This window comes from Meleagris gallopavo, chromosome 4 (assembly GCF_905368555.1).
Source record: "Meleagris gallopavo chromosome 4, MGAL_WU_HG_1.1, whole genome shotgun sequence".
NCBI lineage: Eukaryota > Metazoa > Chordata > Aves > Galliformes > Phasianidae > Meleagris > Meleagris gallopavo.
The window spans coordinates 5,379,575-5,403,157 of record NC_139407.1 but is presented as its reverse complement, the minus strand read 5'-3'; the positions used below and the strand labels follow the sequence as shown (position 1 = coordinate 5,403,157).

General features: G+C 41.9%; 1 protein-coding gene and 1 long non-coding RNA gene across 6 annotated transcripts in view; one reads left to right on the top strand and one right to left on the bottom strand.

Annotated features, from left to right (window-relative positions):
* Positions 1-9,116, bottom strand: part of AADAT (aminoadipate aminotransferase) — a 14,820-nt gene extending 5,704 nt beyond the window's left edge. The window contains exons 1-10 of one of the 3 annotated variants that reach the window (XM_085222051.1): positions 8,992-9,116; positions 8,225-8,293; positions 7,303-7,471; positions 6,142-6,274; positions 5,478-5,552; positions 4,157-4,366; positions 3,596-3,661; positions 2,308-2,390; positions 1,119-1,215; positions 266-327 (exon numbers count right to left, since the gene is read on the bottom strand). In XM_085222051.1, the coding sequence (XP_085078177.1) occupies positions 266-327; positions 1,119-1,215; positions 2,308-2,390; positions 3,596-3,661; positions 4,157-4,366; positions 5,478-5,552; positions 6,142-6,274; positions 7,303-7,471; positions 8,225-8,291 (962 nt within the window). In that variant the 5' untranslated portion in view covers positions 8,292-8,293; positions 8,992-9,116. Of the gene's footprint in view, positions 1-265; positions 328-1,118; positions 1,216-2,307; positions 2,391-3,595; positions 3,662-4,156; positions 4,367-5,477; positions 5,553-6,141; positions 6,275-7,302; positions 7,472-8,224; positions 8,294-8,910; positions 8,930-8,991 lie in introns of those variants that run through there. The other 2 variants (XM_085222052.1, XM_085222053.1) reach the window with 2 other exon arrangements.
* LOC104910511 (uncharacterized) lies at positions 9,040-23,583 on the top strand. 3 transcript variants are annotated; one of them, XR_014882812.1, is made up of 4 exons: positions 9,040-9,530; positions 17,306-17,475; positions 18,253-18,379; positions 20,521-23,583. It is a non-coding gene; the product is annotated as an uncharacterized LOC104910511 (long non-coding RNA). The 3 variants fall into 3 exon arrangements; XR_014882811.1 differs by having other exon boundaries at positions 9,040-9,216; positions 18,253-23,583; XR_004159442.2 differs by having other exon boundaries at positions 18,253-23,583.

Here is a 23,583-nt window from a genome sequence, read left to right as displayed (position 1 = left end):
TTATGGAATGGGTAGCAGCCTGCTGCTCAGGGGCAGGAGTGGCTGCTGCGGTCAGATATAAGAACCTTTCTTATGCTTCTCTTACAATCCTATGACAAGCCTTTACAAACCATAACATGTTACCCATTACTGTAGGAAGCTTAGGGCACAGATCTGACTATGACATTTGAAATGCAACATGAATACTCACATGGATACCTGTTTTGTGTAGGTAGCAAGAAGCAGCATGACAGATGAGGGCATTCAAAATATGACATGACCTTACCTGTCTGTGTGCTCCAAGAAACCCTTTTCTCCCCACTGCTGAAGAAGCTGTGATATTATCATCTAAAGAAATAAAATGCACTATCAATACAGGGCTGCTCCACAGCCCTGTGTGTTACATATTGCCCTGTGTGTTATTCAGAATTCCACCTGGGCAAGAAATTGCACGTGGGGTCTCTCAGAGCCCTTTATAAACAGAGGTGCCAGTAGCAGCAGACAATTGCAGTCTCTGTCACTGCTACCTTCAAGGACAGTGGCAACATTTGGAAGTTGTAGTTGGAGGAATGGATAGAAAGCTGAATATGGGAATCTGGGCAAAAAATGAAGGCAATATATACTGTTTTATGGAAGTTCCTTCCAGTCTCTCTTTAATACTGCTCCTATGATGAAGTAATGGATTTGAAAGTTGTATGTAGACATGCTTGATGTCTCCTTTCCTTATTACCAGTTATAAAGGAGCTGCTGATGGCACCTTTGTGATATCTGTGAGCTGCCAGTATTATTTTAGATACTAAGCATAAAGAAAAATGAGGAGGAGGAGGGGAAGAACTTCCACTGTATGCTTTATATTGAGGTTTATCAAGTGATCCCATTGGCAAGAGATAAAACATCTTAAATCTTGATTCTTGAAATCTGATGGTTAATATTATATTAGCTGAAGCACTAGTGCTTTCCATGCACTAAGCTCTCTAGTTCTGGCTGCAGTTTCTTTGGTGATCTGTTCCTTTTGGTGACTCAATATCTGTTCTTGTAACTAAAACTGAAAAAGTGTAGTGCAACTACGCTTGTTCTTAGTTTCCTCTGACTTGGAATCTGATTCTTTAATACAATTCAGTTGTTAGTTTAGTACTTGCCTGTGTGAAAGTGCTGGTGTGCATTGTAGAAACCTGAATGTGTAGAATAACTCTGTCGATAAGAGGCTTGGGACCTGTCAGAAAACCAACTCTTAACCTAGAAGAAAAAGAAAAGATTAGAACAGGAAATGCAGTGTGCAAAGCCTTTATGTGAGTTATGGTTCAACTTGTAACCAGAAAACCTATAATCATTTCACTAATGTGCTAAGGCTCTTGTATGTATTTATATCTTTAATACTGCCCTAAACCCCAGGTTTACACAACTTACAAGCTAAGATCAATCAAAGGAAAGGAAAGATGGATTATTCACATAATTGAAAGTCATGAACGCTCAGCTTCATGGAAAAATATGCAAGCTGGCAAACAGGCTGCTTCTTTAGCTCTTTTAGCACTGCAGGATAAATGGAGGTCAGGCTGATAAAATAGGTTCTTATTCATGTTTCATTGCTATGACCTGTCTTTACTCAGACTGTTTTTCTTCAAACAGCTATTAAAGCTATCAAAGTAAGCTCAAATATGTCCTTGGCAAAGACAAAATTGCATCATGCCTTTTTGTAGTGTCACTTCTGGAAGTGTCACCACACTTGGCATTGTGCTGTCTCTTCTCTTTCTTGGGGATGGGGTCACAACCCACTAGCTGCCAGTGCAAAATTCACATTACTTTCTTATATCTATTAGAATAATAAAAGCAAATTAAAACACAAATATATTGTTTGTGTGAGAGTATCCAGCTTAATTTTTCAGGAAGATATAACCTGAAAGAACCATAAAGCTAGAAGGTAAGACATCACTATAAGTCTGATTGATTGTAGAGAATTATGTCATCATTTCTTTTATATATTGGAAGAGTCTGCAGAAATGGTAACAGGCAGGAAACTGGCAAAAGACTACTAGAAGTTCCAGGAAGAGAGCTTCAGGCCAGCATCTCAGTCTCTCAGCCTATGTGGCGCCTGGAAGACTGGCCTGTCTGGGCAGGATGACATAGCTATCAGAATCAGAAGAGAATCAGAATTTGGAATTATAAATGACCTTCAAGAGATGACAGGAAAAGTTAGTACACTGAAGAAAAATACCTTCCAGAAATGACCAGGTATTAGGTGAAAAAACTGTCATCTGATCCTTTTGTACGCAATGTTAGTCTTGTGCCTTAATCAAGAGGTAATACTGAGGAGTCTGAAGTGGGCCTTACCCAGATGAGAGAACTTTAGAGAATGAGTCAGTCCTGATGACTCTGCCATCCACATCCATTGAGAGGAAACTTGGAGCCCATGGCTTCAAAGAAAAAGAAAAAAGAAAATTCAAGTTTCTAGTAGGGATTGTGGTGGAATTACTTTCTTTGCTATGGAGACATAATTATTTCTTAAAGTACATATTTTGATAGTAAATATTTTAGTGATGGACATTCAAAGGACCAGGGCAGTAACTTGCTGACAAATGTTTATTTAAACTAGCTGTCTGAGATGTAATATTCTGTGAAAACTATCAAGAAATCAGCCTTGTTTCTTTTAGCCCACTGATCAGCACACAAGTGCGCAGTTCAAGATTTGATATGATGCCATAAGCAGGGGAAACAAATTCTCTGTCAAGGTTTTTAAGGAGTATACAGAAGGATATTGTAATTTTAAAGATGGAACAGTAGCTTTAACATTTACTTAAGAACAAACAGACAAAAAACAACCAAACAAAGGGAAGTTAGAAGATATGTCCAAATTTTGATCTGAGTTCAGCATGCTTTTTTCCTTATCAAATATCCTACTACCTTTATACATCCTCCCCTCATTCTCTAGCAAAGCTAAACAATGCTATTCAATGTCTGTGAGGCACTGTTATTGCCTCCTCCCATAAAAATGTATTTCAAAATAGAATACTGAATACTGCTGTTTATCTTCTAGCAATGTTTTGCTTCCTTACAAGATCAGCTTTTTATTCCTGAAGTTGGGTGCTTGAGCAGACTGTGCTGTTGCAGATCCATTAGGAAAGACAGTTAAACACTTTGTTACCCACAGGAGGAAGATCTGTAGGGAAGGAGGGAAGCTGCCTATCCAGTACTACTTCCTATGGCTTTTGGGATAACTGGATGCCAAAAGGCAAAGGGGTAGAAATGAGATGTAATAGCTTATAGGAATAGACCATCTTCCTCTGGATGGAGGAGTGACTGGTTTGAAAGGAAGAGCAAGAGGCTGCTATTTTCAGGCACTGCTTTGGTGGTATATTTGTTCTGTTCTGCAGGCAAAATCTTTGCAATTTTCTTAGTAATGAGGGAAATTCAGTCCTGTGTAAGGCTTGAGGAATTTGAACCACCACAATTAAAAGGCTGATGCAATAAAATGCAAAGGGGGCAAGTAAAAGTAGCAATAGACTGTTAAGCATATAACTAACTTAGAAGAAGGACATGAAGACTATCCAAGAAGATTTATGGCTCAAACTTCAGTTCTTTGGTATCAGAAATGAAGATGCTACCTAGCATGGAAGATTACCTTTTCAAACTGAAGAAAGTAGTAAGGATCATCTTCTATGATAAGGAAATCATATTTTCTTGCTAGCTAAAGAAAGAAATGAATTCAATGCAAAGACTGATTAAAACATAAAGACTGTAAATTCAGTTCTTGGTGTACTCTGGACCTATTACCAGGACCATATTAGGATCCCACAGGTTGCTCCTTCACTGTATATGAAGCTGTGTCAGGAGGAGGTTTCAAATCCCCAATTCAGACATCAGTCTAAACAATAAACACGCTACTGCAGTGCAAGGACAGGTGCATAACTAAAGGTGTGTTCAAAGGGTACAGTACACTTCTGGTAAACCCACTTTGAAGCTCCTGACACCAGCAGCAATGTACTACTACTGCAAAAAATAATTTACCTCATGCTACTGAAGACTCCTCATGAAAGAGGCTTTGTTTAGATACAAGTTCTGGCTAGAACCTGTTCTGGAGCAACAATGGGCCCAAACGTTACATGCGGAGTACCTTCAGCTACAACAGGATGGACATTTACCCATTTCTACCTAAAACATTCATGAGGCCCCTCCTACATACCTGATAAATCTCCTTCTTGCGATCCGCGGTCAGAGAGTTTCCAGTTGGGTTGCAGCCATTTGGAATCGTGTACAGGAATTTGGGGAGAGGGCGGCTATGATTTTTTATATCTCCTGGATTCCAAGCGGACAGAATTTCTTTTAGAGCTTTTGGAATAATGCCATGTTGGTCACTAGGAACATTAATGATGTTACAGCCCAAAGGTCTCAGCTGTTGATAGGATGAACAGAACCGTCATGATCCTTTCTGACTTTATAGCTATCCCAAATTCTTACGTCCTCACGATTCAAATCAAAGCTTGTCTAGGTTTGCTATGTAGCTTGTCAAACTTACCACATTCCTCTTTATTTGCCCCGTTAAGCCACGTGAGGAGAAAAAGGCAACTAATGTCTAATTGCTGTTCTTCTACAGGAAATGACACATTTTTGCAAGCAGAAAGGCATGTGGAGAGTTTGAATTGTTCTCTTCATGCTCTCAACGCAGACAGTAAGTTTAGCGCAACTCTACTTCCAGTGGATCATTTGCATTCTACTAGTGCCAGAACTGTAAGCTACTCACTACTGACAAAGGGGAAAGAAATATATTCAGCAATACCTGGGAGAACAGAATGATGCTACTGCAACGACACACTGACGGCAATGTGAAGAGTTGCAGGAAAAATACTAACAAAACAGCATGCTGTCTCACCTCCATGGGGTTTCAATCTGTATCATGTAGCTCAGCATTTTTAAGTGAAAATCTAAGTTGATGCAATAATTTTGAAGGTATGTTCTTAACAAGAAATCTTTGATTAGCCAAACGATATCAGAATTCCTGTCAGTGCAAGGGGAAACTGGAATGAAGTGGTACATCATCTATCCTAACCCTTTTTACAACTCTTATGTATTTTTATTTGATGTTTAATTACATAGCAATTAATTTCTCAGAAGGAAACTTTGCTATTTTTGTACAGTCCTTACTAGTTTACATCTGAAAACTCTAGTTATGGGTACAGCATAATCAGACTATAAAATACTTCAGTAGAACACGATGATTTGTTGAAATACCCGCTTAAAATCTGTTCTGAACTGACTGCTGTGATGACTTTCTTGCAAGTCCCAAATATGACCTCAGTCTCAGAACAAACTACAGCATTTAGAAAAGGACGCTGTGTGCTGGGAATAGCTTTTATGAATTAATCTTTATGAACTTAATTGGATTTACAGTAAAAACGTGACTCTTAGATGCGTTCTTGCTGTAAATACAGGGCATACAAGCGAGTAGATCAGGTACTAAAGTGCTGTTCAAATCTGATGTTCACAGCTATTGATGAAATACTTACTGCTGCTAGTGTCCCAGAATATGTGGGGGCATCCAAAAGGATGTTGTCCCCAGGATTAATGAGCATTTCAAACACCTGTGAAAGAAAACTATTTTAGAAATATTTTACATATGCTTCCTAGGTCTGACTTTAGTGAGACTGTAAGTCTTGGTTACACATCAGTAATTCCCAAAAAAATTAAGTAACTGCTGTTTGTAGGGAAAACAGATGAACGACCAGCTTTAGAAACAAAACAGAGCTGGGAAGAACAGTTTTGAAATGGGAACAGTTCTCTATACAACAGAAAGCATTTCATTTGCAGAAAGTATCAACTAAGCAGCAGAGCAGACTGAACAGGTTGATTATTCAAGGAAGATTAATACAGTTTGTCATGTTACAGTAAAGCCAATAAGGCTTTACTGATTACTTGAGTAACAAGAAATGTTATCTTAGTATATTTTCTGACAGCCTTTTTGCTATATCTGAACATTCATGTATGTTTGTCATGAGACTGCCCAGCGTGTTTTAAGTTCTGTTACCTTGTATGGATAGCCTGAGGTGTTTGTTTAACAAGTACTCTACACAAAGCTTTGAAGTGATGCTTAATGCTAGGTATAGCTGAACTGAGGGAAGAAAATATCATCTTGAAAGAAGTACTTTTAATATACTGAGTTCTTGGTCCTACTTTGCATAAGCCTTCCTGGCTGCCAGTTGTGACACACACTTCCATTTGTCCTCCCTCAGGACTGTAGTTGGCTGTGGGGGGATTGTGTAGATTCCTCTGAAAATTCTTCAGCCACGACAACAGTTCTGGAATGCTGAAAGAGGAATGAGGTAAGGTGCATCTAACATCTTACACAGGCCAAGAAGAGGCTGCTCCTCTAAATCACTGTCAAATCTAGCACACAGTCCTGAGTCTGGCTTTAACTGTCTCACAACTATACCCAGATGCCAATTTGACTTTTTTTTATCAAATAATGGAAAAGGTATCAATCTTTCTTTTGGAAGAGCAGCAAAAGTGAGCATCTACAGTCCACACACATCAAATGACGATTGAGAAATCTGGGCAGAAATGGTTCACTGAGGATGGAGCATGGGTGGAGGTTAAACAGGATCTGCTCCTAGGAACAATCTTTCCATACTCGGATGTGGCTGCCTGACAAAGCACTTCTGGAAGTAAGGTACAGCGAGCAAGAAACTTGGAAATGAGTTTTTTTTTAAAAACTGTTTTTAAGATAAGGTCTTGTAATACATCTACAAATGCCTGTTTACTAAAGTTGTGTTCACTTAAGTATTAGGAAAAGCTGCAACTGCACTGATTAATGCCTTATGTGACTACGTAGGTACATGCATATTTTTGCAAGCCTGTCATAAGCCTGACTTGGTGCTGCCTATGGGGGAGTTAATAAGAATGCTAAGCTAACATAGCATATATGCAATTTTTGTACTAAAAATACCAATACTATAAAAATCTCAGTTCAAGCACAAGTGCTACGTGTCGACTTCTTTAGAGTACCAAATAAAGGCAAAATGAATGCTCCAGGATCTGGAAACTGCAGGTCATCATCACAATCATTCACTGAACAGCTTAATACAAAACACAGGATGAGTCCTTTTACTGACTTGGGAGTATATCAGATACTAATAGCTGGGAAATCTCTGGCTTGTTTAAAAAAAAGAAAAATGCTCATCTACTCAGAACCTCCTGCTTAAACTGAAATATAAACACTGAGGAAAATTTGAAGAAGTTAAAGCTGTTTCAGTAAAGATCAATAAAGGCAGTGATAGAGAACTTCGGGATTCTTTCACTCTGCCATCTTTTAGTGCAAGCAGCCTTTGCAGATACCCTGCTGAGGCAGAGTATTGAAGAGCCCTCTTCATTAAGTCTTCCCCAATCTCAACAGCATTTCCATGTCCAGTGGCAATAGTAGCCTTCTTAAATGGAAAAACAGCAGGGTTTGGTGCCCCTCCAGCCAGAGAGATGAGAGACGGAGGAGACTTTTGCATCAATTCAGCTACAGTAAAAGGAAAATACCTTGATTACAATTTGATCATTGCAGCAGTTGCTCACACACTTTATCTAATAATAACCCAGGTTAAGTTTGTTTTGTTTTACTACTACTGGTAGTTACATCTGATTATAGCTTTTAAATAAGAGAGAGGGAATGTTTCTGGCAGCGTGGCTTTAGCGGCAGAGGCACTGTGTAAATAAGGTGGTACGAAGGAAACGTTGATAACTCTTGCTTTTTAAATGCAATTTCACAATCATTCACATCCAATCTGTGCTCTGCTAGGAGCACAGACTGGACCTTGGCAAGTGAACTTGTTCACAATATGGAATTTGTGCTGACTTGATGCTTTTGGCTCAGATGTGAGAGGACGGATGCTATCAGGTCTGGCTCAGTGCCTTCCAATACTGAGTTTGTTCTCCACTACTTATTAGACAATTGGACAACGAGTGTCAATTCACAGCAAGCTGTGCCAAAACCCCTGCTGCAGAAACGGTAGCAGAGACTTTCAGGCACTTGTTTAAGTGACAACAACACTACTTTTGTCTGGGTGAGTTTCTGCAATGAATGTTTCAAGGCTGTTCTTTTTATATGTACCTGACTTCTCTAGATTAAAGAAGTCATGTTTCACTGGCCCTGTGAGCACCTGGCAGGCTTTCTCTCAAGCCTGCTCAAGTCTTTCATCACAGCACCTCTATAAAGTCTAGAACACGAGATGATACTCTTAAGAGCACCTGCCAAGAACGGGCGCATACTCACTCAGAACTCTTATTGGAGATGCTTTTCTTGCTGCACTCACACTTGTGAGAAACCGAGAATAATTCATGTCTGTGGGGAAAGAGCAATTAGTCAAGCATTGAGGAGAAAGATGAACAGAAACCCTCCTGCTTCTGCTACGTGCACCTGCCACGAGTAGCACCTCCAAACGGTCCTGCCCACAGCTAGGCTCTATCACGTCAATTTGTAGTAGGGTCAGTATTGGATCTTTTCTTTTTGGTATGAAGCAGTTTTCTTCTTCACGTGCACTGGCTGGGCCACAGCCTCCCTCCTGCTGCTACGATCGCATACAACAGGACTGCAATCGTCTGAGTTGGAGGGGAACCTTAGAGGCAGCGGACAGGGATAGATACACACAGCAGGACCGTGCGCTCCCAGCCTGACTCTGAATGTCTCCAGGACTTCCACCGCCCGTCCGGACAGCCAGGCATGGATTCTGACTGATAGCTGGCGGCCTGTCCTTCTAGCAAGAGCAGAACCGAGCTGCCGCTTTCGGCTATCGCAACAACGCCTTGGAATCACGCCTCGGGCGGCCGCGCTTTGGGAAAGCGCCGCTTCCAACGTCACCGCGGAGCGCCGTTCCGTGCGCCCGTCTCGGCGCTCCCCGACCCCACGCACGGCGAAGATCCGCTCGGAGCACAGCCCTGCCCTGCCGTACCGTACCGTACCGTACCATGCCCTGTCCCGTCAGGTCGGCACCCCCCCCCCCCCCCGTCGATGCGGCTGGCGGGGCGGCCGCTCGCACCTACCGGCGGCACGGCGCACAGCCGGCAGAGACCCCGTCCGCACCGGGCAGCGGCGGGTGGGCGGGGAGAAGGGCCGCGGGAGGCGGGCCGCTGGCGCGGGGCTCTGCCGCTGCGTAGGGGCGTGCCCAAGTCTTGCGAGGGGCCGTTCACCCCTCCCCCCCTTTATTTTTTATTTATTTCTTTATTTTAAACTCGGGTTAATGGGGGAACGAGCCGGGAAAGCGCCAGGTGGGTCGGTGCTGCTTGGAACGTAACCTTGTTCTGTTTTCGGGCTGCCGGCGTTGTGCTTCGTGGCACAGAGCAAAGGCCAGGGAAACATTTAGGTCGGTTACTCCGCGATTTGCTCTCAGCCGATCGCGGCCCAGCGGCTGCGGGCCTGCAGTAGCTCCCGCCCTCAACCAGGGGGCGCCGCTTTTCCAGCCCGCGGCATGCCGATTTCGGGTTGCATCATAGCGGTGCGAAATACTCCAACCTGAGGTCTCGCCTGTTTTCTGTCTGTAATTTGTACCCACGGCGCTTCATTCCGCCTGAAGAAAGTGCAGGTGAGAAATCGAGCCTCTTGACGTATTTCCCATAGGAGTGCATAGACGGAAAAAAGATGCTGAGATTAGAAACGAAGATGCAAGTTAAAAACCAATTGCCTTAAGGAAGTTTCTTTGTAATTTTGGTCTGATAACTCACAAAGATTTTTTGTCACTAAATAGGATGCATGCAGACTGTAGGAATGATTTTCTAGGTTTAACAATTACAGAATGGCCAGGGTTGGAAGGGACCTCAAGGATCATGAATCTCCACCCCCTGCCACATGCATATTCCCATATTTCCCTGACAGTTGCTAACTTTGCTATTAGTGACCCTACAAGCTGGGCCACCTATAGCCCTGTTCCTTTTATAAGCCATGTTAGCCTCTTTGCTTTCCTCAGATAAATGCTTATGGACGTGATGGCCAAATGGCTTTTCTCTGTCCAGGTGAAATTCTAGTTTTGTAAGTTCTTGTGAAACTGGCACAAGGCTTTCAACAAAAAGAAAAAGCTGTTAAAATTACAGCTTTCTTAACATCTGCTGCTATGTGGAGAACACAATGTTATGCTGAATGACAGATTTTTAAAATTGAAGTGAAATGTAAGAGAATTTTGAGGGGCTGAGCAAAACACTGCAGACTAAAAGTGCCAAGGTATATCCTTTGATAGGGACGGTGTTAACCACTGTCCACCTGAGATTTGATTTACGTGTTATTTTATTGAGACTTTTACAAAGAAGGGACTACTTGGAGCTAGATTAGAATTAAACCTTGACAGATGGAGGTCCTTTCCAGCCTTTTATGTGTTGTCTTTATTTAAGCAATTTTTTTTTTTGTACCCAACAGTGTCATAGAAAAATCATAGCTACAAGCTGGTGCTCAAGATTTTCCTTGATTACCTTCACCTGAGGTGTACTGCAGGTTGCTATTTGTAGGCTGGTATCAAGAGACAGATGTGCAATCTCTTTCCTCCTTGCCATTAGTCCTCTTTCTATTCCTGCTAATTATCATGGCAGTTCTGCAGTCAGGAAGAGAAAGTTGTTTTGCCCTCAAATTAATTCTTCCTCCTCCTCATCCTGCTCCTCATCCTTCTCTTCTAATTTTCTTCCTCCTTGTCAGACCTTGTTTGGGGCATGCTGACCATCTACATGTCCTATGTGTACCCAATAACTAGCAAGACGTGTAAGATCAGCATCGTCATCCTGCTGTACTTCAGGCAATACCACGGCCTACTGCTGTGGCAGGGATCAGTTTTGAGGCATGCTGAAGCCATTTGATGCTGCAAGGTTGGGGCCAGCACTGCTCTGAGGCAGGAGATGGTTCTGGGCAGTTTGTGGGGATGATTTCCAGGTCTTGGGTGGCTGTCTGTACTCACTGTTTTCCTCAACTGCCCACAGCCATCTTCTATGGCCGATCCTTGCTACAAAATGCTGTGCTGCAGCCATCATCCTCAATGAGATTGGAATCGTGGAGCTGTAGCGATTGGAAAGGTTCCTCTAGATATCGTCCCATCCCACTCCTTGCTAAAGCAGCTTTTAGTATCAGGTGTTTGTATCATTGCAGCTGAATTTCTCAATGAATTTCACAATGGTAGCATTTCTTGATTTCGGTAGAGCTCTCCAAGCTTGAAGGCAGGCATGCTATCCCAAGAGTGGAGCAGCATCCACTGTCTCACAAAAAAAACCTTCTGGTTTCCTTCTTTAGGGTTAGTTTGCTAGGATTTATCTCTAGTTTCTAGCTAGGTAACTCAAACTGGTGCTTCTCAGTGAAACCCTGTGTCAAATCTTGGTAGGTTCTTTAGTTCCTGTGAGCCTTCATCCCAAACTGAGGCTGAACTCTTAACACAAATGACAAAAGAATGTCCTATTCTGTATTTACTTTCTTGACAAAATAAGCGAAACCACATTTGGATTCTGCCTTTGCCTTAGATGTTTGCATATAATGTATTGTGTTTTTATTCAAGAGTTAATAATTGGTTTCACTGTAAATTAGTTAATGATCCCATTCAGCTGTGATAAAGCATAACAGCTAGTTAATTCAGGATAGAAAATGGAGTTAATTTACTTAGATGTGACACTGCTTTCCTAATGACTTGACTTCATCAGTTTCAGTTAGTTATTAGGTTATTTTACTCATTACCTCAAGAAGACGTCTGCAGGTAATTAAGGTGCCACAACTCATGATACATAGAACATCTTTTTCTAGAGGGGTGCCTTAACTGTATATTACTAAGATTTGAGAATTTTATAAAACACCCCCACATATTCAGTGAAATGTCTGTTTTCTTTCATTTACAGAATCACAAAGCATCCTGGGTTGGAAGGGACATGCAACTCCTAGCTTTGCATGAGACCACCCAAAATTCAAACGCTGTGTCTGAGAGCACTGTCTGAACACTTCTTGAACTCTGTCAGCCTGGGGCTGTGACTCTGGGGAGCCTGTTCCAGTGCCTGACCGCTCTCTGGGGAAGAAACTTTTTACGGTCAAGCTGACCCTCCCCTGATGCAGCTCTATGCTATTCTCTCCTGTCGCTGCCACCAGAGAGCAGTGCTCAGTGCTGTCCTTCCGCTTCCTTTCCTCAGCCCTCCTCTGCTCTGGGCTGAACAAACAGTGGCTTCTTGTAAGTCTTCCCCCCTCGGCCCCTCGACACCTTCTAGTGTAGAATCATTAAGGTTGGAAGAGACAGCTAAGATCACCTAGTCCAACCAGCAACCTGTCACTGCCACACCACTAAACCATGTAACTCCACTCAACACCTTCCCTTTTCTTGAACACCTCCGGGGATGCTGACTCCACTGACTCCCTGGGCAGCCTGTTGCAATAACTCACTTGTTTCTGAGAACAAGTTTTTCCTGATATCCAACCTGAACCTCCTCTGACATAACTTAAGGCTGTTCCCTCTCATCCTATCACTAGCTATCTGGGAAAAGAAGCTGACCCTCACCTCACTACAGCTTCCTATCAGGTAGTTGTAGAGAGTGAGTTGTAGCCCTTCCTTGGACACTTTCTAAGAAGTTTATTTTTTTTTTAATACAACAATGCCCAAACCTGCACACAGTGCTCAAAGCAAGGCTGTACCGCTGCAGAACGGTATGATCCCTTCCCTTGCTGAGCTGGTAGGGCCAGGCCCAATGTACCACAGGGTACGGCTGGCTCCCTGGGCTGCTGGGGCATGTGACTGACTTGAATTTAACTTGCCACTGATTGAAGCCCCCAAATTCCTTTCCACAGGGCTGCTCTCCAGCCTCTCATCCTCCAGTCTGTACGGATAGCTGGGGTTGGTCCTACCAAGGTGCAGAATCCAGTACTTGCTCTCATCAAACTTCATGTGGTTGGTGACTGTACAGCCTACTAAAATGTTGAGATCTCTCTGCAAAGCCTTTCTATCCGTGAGGAGTCAACTGCTCTTCCTAACTTAGTGTCATAAAGTAAACATACTTAATTCACATCCCAGTCCTGTACCCAGATCATTTATAGAAATACTGAAGAGAATGGGCTGTGAAATTAAGCTCTGTGGAATCTGACTAGTGACTCTCTGCCAGCCTCTTGCAATCTCATTTATTCCAATGCTTTAAGCTTCTTTTGTATGAGGCTGAACAACTGTTTAGTGTTCTGTTTGTTTGTTTTAAGATGTACAATTAACAGGGGCTATGTTCTGGTATGGGATTTAGTTTTCAGATCCACTTGCCTTACAAGGATTTTCCTCACACAGGCACACTTCAGACTAGGCCACAGGTGAAGACATCTAGTTTTTGTAATGCAGGCATTCTCTTAAGTGGCTGGATATTGCTGAGCAGCAATAAACTCATAGGAACAGTTCAGAAACAGAAGATACAGCAATTATTGAATCAGAATGTGTTAGACAGTTGAAGTTAATGGACACATCTCCCTAATGTACCAATGTAACAACGTGTCAGTGGTTTATGGGCTGATTCAGCCCAGTTCCATGACTAGCAGGATAGAGGGAACCACAGATCTGCACCCCAGAAAAAGGAAACAGGGAAAAGGATAGAGTGATGGGCCCAAAACCAAAACAGGTCTGAGCAGAAACAAAGTATTTTACTAAATAAGATATTGGAATGCAAGATAACACACTATAATACAATATGCTACAATATAATTAGAATTGAAGCTAGTAAATATAATGAAAGTATCCAAAAGCTGAAGGCCTTACTCTAATGCTGTGATGAGACAGCATCTGCAACAGAGATAAGCCTGACTATCAGAAGAAAAGGGCTGTCAGGTGACCAACCAAGGCCTTTTATCTGCCCTCCTGAGCAGAAATGATAACAGAAGAGCAAACAGTCCTCTGGGAAATGCAGTAGTTCTTCTCTTCCACAACAAGTACCTGGTAAAGAAGTTGATAACCTTGAGAAGACCTCAGATAGACAGCAACCTCCAGCAAGATAGCTGTGCCTCTGCTGCCAAGCCTTTAAAGAGGTCTGCACTGGATGCACCTGAGCTCCCCTGGGTTGGCCCTGTCTTCCCACCAGGTGCTCCATTACTGGTTCAAGCCATGAGTTAGAATTTCTGCTACACCCAGAAAGAAAAAGCAGGCACACAGATGAAAACATCTGCCAAAATAACCTCCTATAAAATTTCATTACAAAAAGTAACCATTTATTTAGGACCTGTGGGGCCAAATGCTGCTTAATGAGACAACCCAAACGCTATAAATCAATGAGTTAGTCCACAGCGTTCTTTTCTCTACAAGGTTGTGCTCACAAAGACGTGTCTGTTTAACCTGTGACATGGGTGCACAAACACAACAAACACAGGAGAGTGGATGGAAGAACGCAGACGAGAAGAGGATTTTGTGAGAATCTAGGGAAAATCTAGGTAAGATAATTAATACTGGAAGAGTTTTAAGAAAGGCTAGTTTTCATTTCAAATTAGAAGCAGCAAAACTGATTCATAATATTGTGAGATTGAAATGCAAATGGAAAGACATGCAATGGAAACAAGCAATCCTATCTTGTTACGCATGCATTATTCAAGGAGGGAAAGAAATTGAGCTCAAGTCTATGCTTTGCTGCTCGCAGCATTTGCTGACTGGCAAATACATATTAACTGAGTGAAAACGTTTAGGGATTCGACATTCATTGGCAAGGACAAAGCTCATCATCTGCGTTCTTTGCAGCTGCTGATACTCAGCCTACACACCCCTACTCTGATGTCAGTGGTCTAAACGAGGACCATACCCTAACTGACAGTTTAATCCCAGGAAATCTCTGTTGAATTATTAGCTGAGGCTCCAACATCCACAACTGCGTACTGCTCCTCAAGCAAAATGAAGATTTCCTAGTTTCCAGTTCAGGTGGGGAGGATTCTGCAACAGTTAAGCCCTGCTCAAAAGTCCAAACATAATTTCAGTACAGGATTTTTTACACATATTCGTCACCGGTATAAACCCTCATTCAAAGGAACAGAATTGCCTGGTCCTTCGGATGATTAGAACTGGGTTGTGTCCATAATAATCATTAACTGATGTAAAATGCCACCTTAGCACTAAAGGAAAGTATTCAAAAAATACAAGAAAATATTGCAAGAGTATTTCATCTTCCCCTCCTTTGGCTGGAAAGCTGGTCTTTTCAGCCTTCAGTCTCTTGCGGATATAATCATTTATATATAAATGGAAAACTTGTCCATGACTCATCTGCCTGTATTACCAAGTGCATTTTTTAGTCCAGTAGCCAGATGTCCATTATGTGGGCTGCTAAGAGATTTACACTGATTGAGCATGCACTCTATGCAGCTCTTGCAAATTTTATACGCTGGCTGTACAGAGAATGAATGCGTGCTGATTATGCTCCAAATAGCAATGAACCCAATTACCTAAGCCACTAACTCCCAGTAAGGAAGCCAGAAATACAGCTGTTGCTTTACTACCTTAAAGAAACATTTGCTGTTTTGATCTCAGACTACTGTACATTGAAATAAATGATGGATTTATATTAGAGAAGAACTGGCCTATGGGTTGAAATAGCTTCTTTTAATAATTGTTAATTTCTTGAGCTCCAGAGCTCATATTCCAGAGCAAGGCTTCACCCCAGGTGCAGGAAAGCAGACAAGAATCCAGCTACTTCATGAATGTGAGTGACTTATGAGATGGAGCCATAGGGATCTAAAATCTGAGGAAAAATAGATAAATTTCTGATTTGAAATCTAAGGCCATTTCTGAATCATTTTGCAGTAAAAAACAGTCCTGCCATGCATAGCCAGAATTAATTTGGTGTAAGGAACAGGTGAGAATGACTGGAGAGGAATTACTTGATAAAAAGATTTTGCTTGAAAGCAATATGTGGAGGTCACCTAGCCCAAACACCTTTTCCACACAGTGCTAACTTGACATTTTGAGATCCTGGGCCTTGTCTCTCTGAGTTCCAGTGCACAAGGTCTGCTCTGAAAGTAATGCCTCCCTTTTTAGTGCAGTGGGTCTGTACACGTAAAAGAACAAAAAGACATTACCACCACAGGAAACAGCTTATTCTTCAATTCACTGAGCATGTACCATACAGAATACTTCCTGGCACGAGTGGCAGATAAAGTCCTATGCTGCACTGTAGAATTAAGTAGAGTCATAGAACCATTAAGGTTGGACAAGATCTCTAAGATCATCTAGCCCCACCATCCATCTACTATCAATGTTGTCCACTAAATCATATTCCTTAGTATCACATCTACATGTTTCTTGAACACCTCCAGGGACAGTGACTCAACCGCCTGCCTGCGTATCCCCTGGCACAACTCGAGGACATTCCCTCTAGGTCTATTGCTAGTTACCCACCTAGTTTCCTCAGCTGCTCCCCATAAGTCCTGTACTCCAGACTCCTCATCAGCTTCATTGCCCTTTTCTGAACACACTCCAGGGCCTCTATGTCTTTATTGTAGTAAAGAGCTGAAAGCTGAACACAACTGAACACGACTCAAGATGCAGCCTTGACAGAGCTGAGTACAGGAGGGCAGTCATCTTCCTGCTTCTGCTGGCACCACTAATTCTGATAGAAGCCAGGATGCCATTGGCCGTTTGGCCACCTGGGCACACTGCTGGCTCATGTTCAGCTGGGCATCAGTCAATACCCCCAGGTCCATTTCCTCTACACAGTCTTCCAGCCACTCTGCCCCAAGCCTGTAACGTTACCAGGGATTGTTGTGGCTGAAGTGCAGGACCTGGCACTTGGTCTCATTAAACCTCATCCCACTGCCTTCAGCCCAGTGATCCAGCCTGTCCAGATCCCTCTGTATGGCCTTCCTACCCCCAGGCAGATCGAACTTCCTGCCAGCTTGGTGTCATCTGCAAACTTACTGAAGGTGCACTCAATCTCCTCATCCAGGTCATCAATAAAGATACTGAAAAGGACAGGCCCCAGTGCTGACACCCAGGGAACACTACTCATATCTGGTCACCAGCTGTATTTAACTCCATTCACCATCACTTTCTGGGCACAACCCTCCAACCAGTTCTTTACCCATCAAGGATTGTACCTGTCCAGGCCATGGGCTGCCAACATCTCCAGGAGAATACAGTGGGAGGCAGTGTTGAAGACTTTGCTGAAGTCTTGGTAGACCACATCAGCAGCCTTTCTCTCATTCTCCAGGATGGTCACATAGGAGAAGAGTTTTGTCAAGCAGGACTTGCATTTCATGAACACATGCTGGCTGGCCCTGATTCTCCACTTGTCTCATATATCCCTCGTGATCTCACTCAAAATGATCTGTTCCATAACCTTTCCGGGCACCTGGGTCAGGCTGACAGGCCTGTAGTTCCCTGGGTCTTCCTTACAATTTTTCTTGTAGATGGGAGTCACATCGGCAAGCCTCCAGTCCTCTGAGATCTCTCCAGTTGACCAGGAACACTGATCAGTTGTGGAAAGCAGTATGGCAATCACCTCTGCCAGCTCCCTCAGCACCCTCACGTGGATCCCATCTGGCCCCATGGACCTGTGACAGTCTACATGGAGTAAAAGGTATCCAACTCACTCAGCCTGAATTGTGGGGGGTTATCCTGCTCTCCATCTCAGGCTTCCAGATCAGGGGGTAGAGTACCCCAAGGATAACTAGTCTGACTATTGAAGACAGATGTAAAGAAGGCATTGAGCATCTCAGCCTTATCCTCAGTGGTCACATTCCCTGCTACATCCAGTAAAGGATGGAGATTCTCCTTAGCCCTGCTCTTACTGTTAATGTATTTGTTAAATATATATATATATTGTTACCTTTTACTAGAGTGGCCACGTTGAGTTCAAGCTTTTACCTTCCTAATTTTCTCTCTGCATACCTTAGGAACTTCTTTGTACTCTGCCTGAGTTTCCTGCCCCTTATTCCAGTGTTTTTCTCTCAGAATCTCAGCAAAATTTCCCTATTCATCCATGCTTAGAAAAGATAAAAAAGATCAATGTGATTGAAATCAGACTCCTCTATTCCTGTTCACTGAGCACATTATAAAGACCAATGGTTGAATGACTTCCTAGTCCAGTCAATAATGAAATTGCTGCCCATGGTTTTTTAACTGTTATTCTGGGCTCTGAGGTATACCCACAAGTTCATTTGTCACTAAAAACCACAAAGGGTGAGGCACCCCTCAAACATGACACCAGAAAAGACTCGAGATTGTTCTACACTTAGCGACACAACTGATTCAATAAAGACATAACACCTATTTAAAGAAAAAACAAACAAAAAAAACCCTTTTGCATGTGAAAATTATCTATCTTCAAAAAAATCTCAAAGTATTTTTTTTACAGGTGTTCATGGATAAGATATTTTGGAATCTAAGATGGCTGCCTGCATCTACTCATTAGGTTTGGGAATGGGAAATGAAACAAACATAGCAACACGTACTGTATTTCAGCTTCAACTGAACAGAATAAGGTAAAGCAGAAAGAAATTAATTACAAATCTCTCTACAGATGTGATTTGTGGATTCAGTCTGTATTCCTTTTTCTCTGGAAAGGCAGGTAAGGTACTTCAGAGAATCATTTCTAGAGTATCCACCTAGTCTCTCTTCTGCTGTGAGTCTTTCAGACTGCTCTGTACAGTGGCTAGAAGGGAGGCTACGAACAGATGGCTGTTTGCACTGATAACTGTGTCTGCTCCTAGTCAGATCAATTGGTTAAATCCCAGTTAAAGATCGCAGCTTGGTAAAATGATACAGACAGTGTTTCAGTCACTCTTCACAGTCCTGTAAAGTGATTAAAATGCATTCCTAGAAATAAAAACTGAGTTTCAGTACATGGTAAGGGTTGTGCAGAACACATTGCTGGAGCATAACAGTACTTGTCCCTCAAGAGTACAGTTTTAAAGGGTATAAAAGGACCAAGGAAGAGCCACTGATGTCATCTATCTGGACTTTGGTAAGGCTTTTAAATGGTCCCCCAGAACATCCTTCTCTCCCAATTACAAAGATACGGATTTGATGGCTGGACTGTTCAACGAATGAGGAAAATGAATCAATGTCTAGAAGCAGACCAGTGATGAATGGTGTCCTTCAAGGGTCAATGGGACCAATGCTCTTTAATATTTTCATCAATGACATCAACAGTGGGATCAAGCGTGTCCTCAGCAAGTTTGCAGATGACAGCACACTGTCTGATGTGGTCAACACCTTTGAGGGACAGGATGTGATCCAAAGAGATCTAGAAAAGCTGAAGCAGTGGGCTCTGTAGAACCTCGACAAATCCAACTGCAGAATTGCACCTGGGTCCCCCATGTTCAGGAATTCCTACTGTCAGTACGAGATGGGGGATGAAAGGATTAAGCACAGCTCTGCCAAAAAGGGCTTGGGGGTACTGGTGGATGGAAAGCAGGACAAGAGCCAGCAATGTGCCCTCACAGCCCAGAAAGACAACTGTATCTTGGGCTGCATCAAAAGCAGCGTGGCCAGCAGGGTGAGGGAGGTGGTCCTGCCCCTCTATTCTGCACTGGTGAAGCCTCACCTGGAGTACTGCATCCAGATGTGGAGTCCTCAGCACAGGAGGGACATGGATCTGTTGGAGTGTGTCCAGAGAAGGCCCTCAAAAAGGCATTTCAAGGGATGGAACACCTCTTCTGTGAGGACAGGCTGAAAGATGGGGCTGTTCAGCCTGGAGAACAGAAGGCTCTGGGGAGAGCAGATGTTGGCATTTCAGTATCTAAAGGGAGACTATAAGAAAGCAGAAGACAGATTATTTTCTTTAGCAGGGTCTATTGTGATAGGAAAAAGGGGAATTGTTTCAAACAATGGAGGAATTCAGTGACACACTTTTGCTTCATACACACTGCCATATCAGGTGCCATTTTGTCAGACTACCCCTCTGCTGTCACTTGTCTCATGGCAATGAAGTATAATGGAATACTGGGGGGAAAGTTTAGCCTCTACTGTCATATCCCTAAAATCTGCCTCTGATGTCATGGCCAACGTCTGGAGCAGCCCTTGTATATCACGATTATCTAGTTATATCACAATACCTTTGAAATACTACTAGCTGAGCTCAGTGCTGTGTTGGACACTGTATATACACATACATGTTAGTATATATATTTACATATAAATTAATGAAGTTTTAGCTACTTTTTCTCTGTAAGAACATGCTACCAAGGACTGTCTTGCCATTGTGAATGTTTGACTTGTAGCAGCAATTGCAAGCTCTTGTTATTGCACAAGCCATGGATATAGGAAACGCCATTGCCACTTTATATGCAGGGAGCTGAAAATGCCAAATGGAGTGAAGAGAAGAATAAAACTCTTTTTTACACCTTACATTGCATTTTACAGATGTTTCATGATCTCTCATGATCCATAAACTTTGATGCTGTTAAATAATGCTTTCCTGCGAACGATTTCAGTACAGGTTTTCTGTTGTTAAACTCTGAAAGTGAGTTTTCGTTTCACATTGTAGCAGCAATGCTAAGTCACAGCTTGAAGCAGTGATTGAGCACCTGGTGGGAAGGCAGGGCCAACCCAGGGGAGCTCAGGTGCAAGCAGTGCAGCTGAGTGATGGGGAGGGGTAGAGCCAGGATCTTTCTCTTCCCAGACCTCATTGAAGGGCTGGCAGTGGAGGTGAAGCTTCTTGCTAGAGATCTCTGATTTACTGGAGGCCTTCTAATGGTAAGTAGTTCTTCTTTTGTTTCTGTGTTTACAGCTGCTGTATTTGGGCTTGTTCTCATTTGTTACGGTCTCAGCTTGTGTTACTCAGCTATGACTGCTGTACTGTTTATCCCATTATGCATATGAATGTGAATATCTACCTACACAGGTCAGTGTGTGAATAGTGAAGCCATAAGGAAAAATAAATAACGTTTATCATGTACCTTCAGTTTACTTGCTTCCAATTTGCTTGTTAATCAATTTCAGGAGACACCTCTGAGCCTTTTGAAAGCTACACATTAATGTAAAGATTTCTTATGGATGTGAGGCGTAGTGTAACATTTACATTCAAACAGCTGGCAGAGACCAAGAAAAAAATGGTAGTGAAGCGTGTTGTATCTTGATTTTCCATAGAGATATTTCCAGGCATTGAGAACGTGCCTGTGCACTTATGCAGTAAAAAAAGAAAAGTAATAAGCAGTGTGAACTTTTCTGGGATCAGAAGAAGATACAACTTTAAACATTTAGCACTGGAGCCCAAACCCAGAGCAACAACAAAACCCGAGGAATTCAGTAGGAGCTGGTCACGGCGGTTGCCTTGAGCAGTGCCTTATGAATGGCTTAATTACATTGCCCTCTGCCGGAGCTACAGGAGATCGCAGATGGATGCTTAACACGGAGACACAACTGGCAGGAGAACCACGAGATTGATACCGATACGTTGTTTCGCACTGCTTAGCAGAATCACACAGTCTTTCTGAATTTGGAATCCAAAGTGGGGCTTGGGTTTTCTTCTGACTTACTGAAGGGACGTTCATTTCTTCAGAGAATAATCTGTGTATGCCTGAGAGCCATATGAAGTTAAAGGTGCCAAGAAAATGGATTTCGTATCCTTGAACTTACAGGAAAATTTAAAAAGAATTATTTCTGACTCACATAGGCAGATTAGCTCAGAGTTGATGAGAGAAATGTTGTGTGAAATTGTGGAGAAGGAAGGTCTCTTTGGGTCCTGTGACATAGTTTATTAGTTCTTATTATTAGCTTTGTGTTCAAAAAGAATACACAGTTTTCCCCACTGAAATGTTTTTATCATTACTTCATTATTATTACTTAATAGTTTTTATTATTTTATTACTACTTGATATCATCTAGCATTTGACTTAGCCCATTTTCTACATCAAAGGCTGGTTATTCCTGTTGTCACAGCTTTGGCTTTTGGACTGAAACATGAAAGTCAGAAATGTACCAAGATGAGAATGATGTATTCCAGTTGGGCTTTCATTATTTTTAATGCTGAAATTTATAGATCAATAAACTTGTACAGTGATAAACTGAAAGGTAACTTCTGAATAAAACTGCATTTTAACTACTGCAGATTTTCCTGCATCTCTGCTGGACACCACTTTGTGTGTAAAAGATAATTGTTTGCTTCAGAGTGTTGATGTATGTGCATGACTTGAAATCTGTTTACTTACTTGTGTTGACTTATGGGATGAGACTGGATGACCTGACTTATAAGTGGATAAAGCTGCTTGTCAAATAATGTAAGAGACTCTTTGCAGAATCATGCTAAATTCTGAGTGGCTTTCTGCGTAATGTTCAACATCCCTTATTCTTTTTTCCTTTTTCTGAATCCTCAGTTTCATATGGTTTCATTGATTTATTTTTCTCCTTCCTCCCTATCGAGTAAATAAATAGCAAACTGTTAAAAGATGTTCTTACTGAGCTTTCTGCTTTCTTACATGAGTTAAGATTTGATTTTTGTCAAGCAGCATAAGAATTCAAAAATAAGCATTTCTTTCCATGTTTTTTTGCTGTGTGATATTCCTTTCTGTTATTTCAGGTGAATCAGCACATGTCATTTTTATGGTGCTGAAAGCACCATTTATAACTCAGAAATGGGCTCTGAATTTGTGCAGTGGGCAGAAATTGTGGCCTAAAAAGGCATCAAAGCCCTTTCAAAATGTTAAAATGTTCCACCAAGAGACTTTTTTTTTGCATTGTGCTGTAGCATGTAAAATCAGTATAATGGAAAGACTTCGTTAGGCATCCTAATCTCTAATAACAGCTTCACAAGGCACAACTTGAACCTTTTTTCCCCGTTGAGGCTGTTTATTTTATATTAATTTATATAACACATTGTATATATTGTTTTCAATATATGAAGTTTATTTTTTCCATCAGATGATCACAAATGATGACTGGTTTTTGTTTTGGTGTTTTTTTTTTTTTTTTTTTTTTTTTTTTTTTTGGTATTTACAGAAAAAAAATTGATGTTAAAGAAAGTAATAAGTGCTGAACTGTCTGGGAGTTCCTGGGTAATAAGTTTACAAGGTAATAAGTTCCTGACAACACAACAGATGGGCTTTAGTAACTGGAAGTCAAGTATTTCATACACAGTGTGTGAATTAATTTTGTGTCTGTGATGTTGGCCAAAGATCAGAGCTCACTGGTGATTCTCGAGGGTCCCCTTTATGTGGTTTTGAGCAGAATTGTATGATGAGTTGCTAGGCTTCACTTGCAGACCAGATAATTAATATACGTTGTCTTAAATGCACTCTGCTAGGGGTGAGTGTGTTGGTTTTTGTGGTTGAACTTCATGTGGCCTTTGCTTGACATCTCTATCATCCACAAGAAAAAGCAATAAATGTTACTGAATAAATAACTTTTCTATGAAGGGTCGAGTCAAATCTCAGCCTTACTTTCAGAGGAAAAGTGAAGTTGACAGTTCTATCCTGGGTGCGATATCCAGAGCAACAAGTCAACATAAAATAGATTTTTAGAGAGATTCCTCTTCTGACGCTTTCAACCTTCATAATGAAAAATGGAGAAATGTAGATATAGCTAAATATGAAATGGCCAGGTGGATTTATTCAATGTTGTGCTAACCCTACTATTAACATGAGTTTTCATTAAGTAAAATTAGAATACCTTGATACTGAATATTTTGATAAAGAATTATCCATAGATTAAACAACCAGTTAAAAAGATCATCTTAAACTGTGACCAA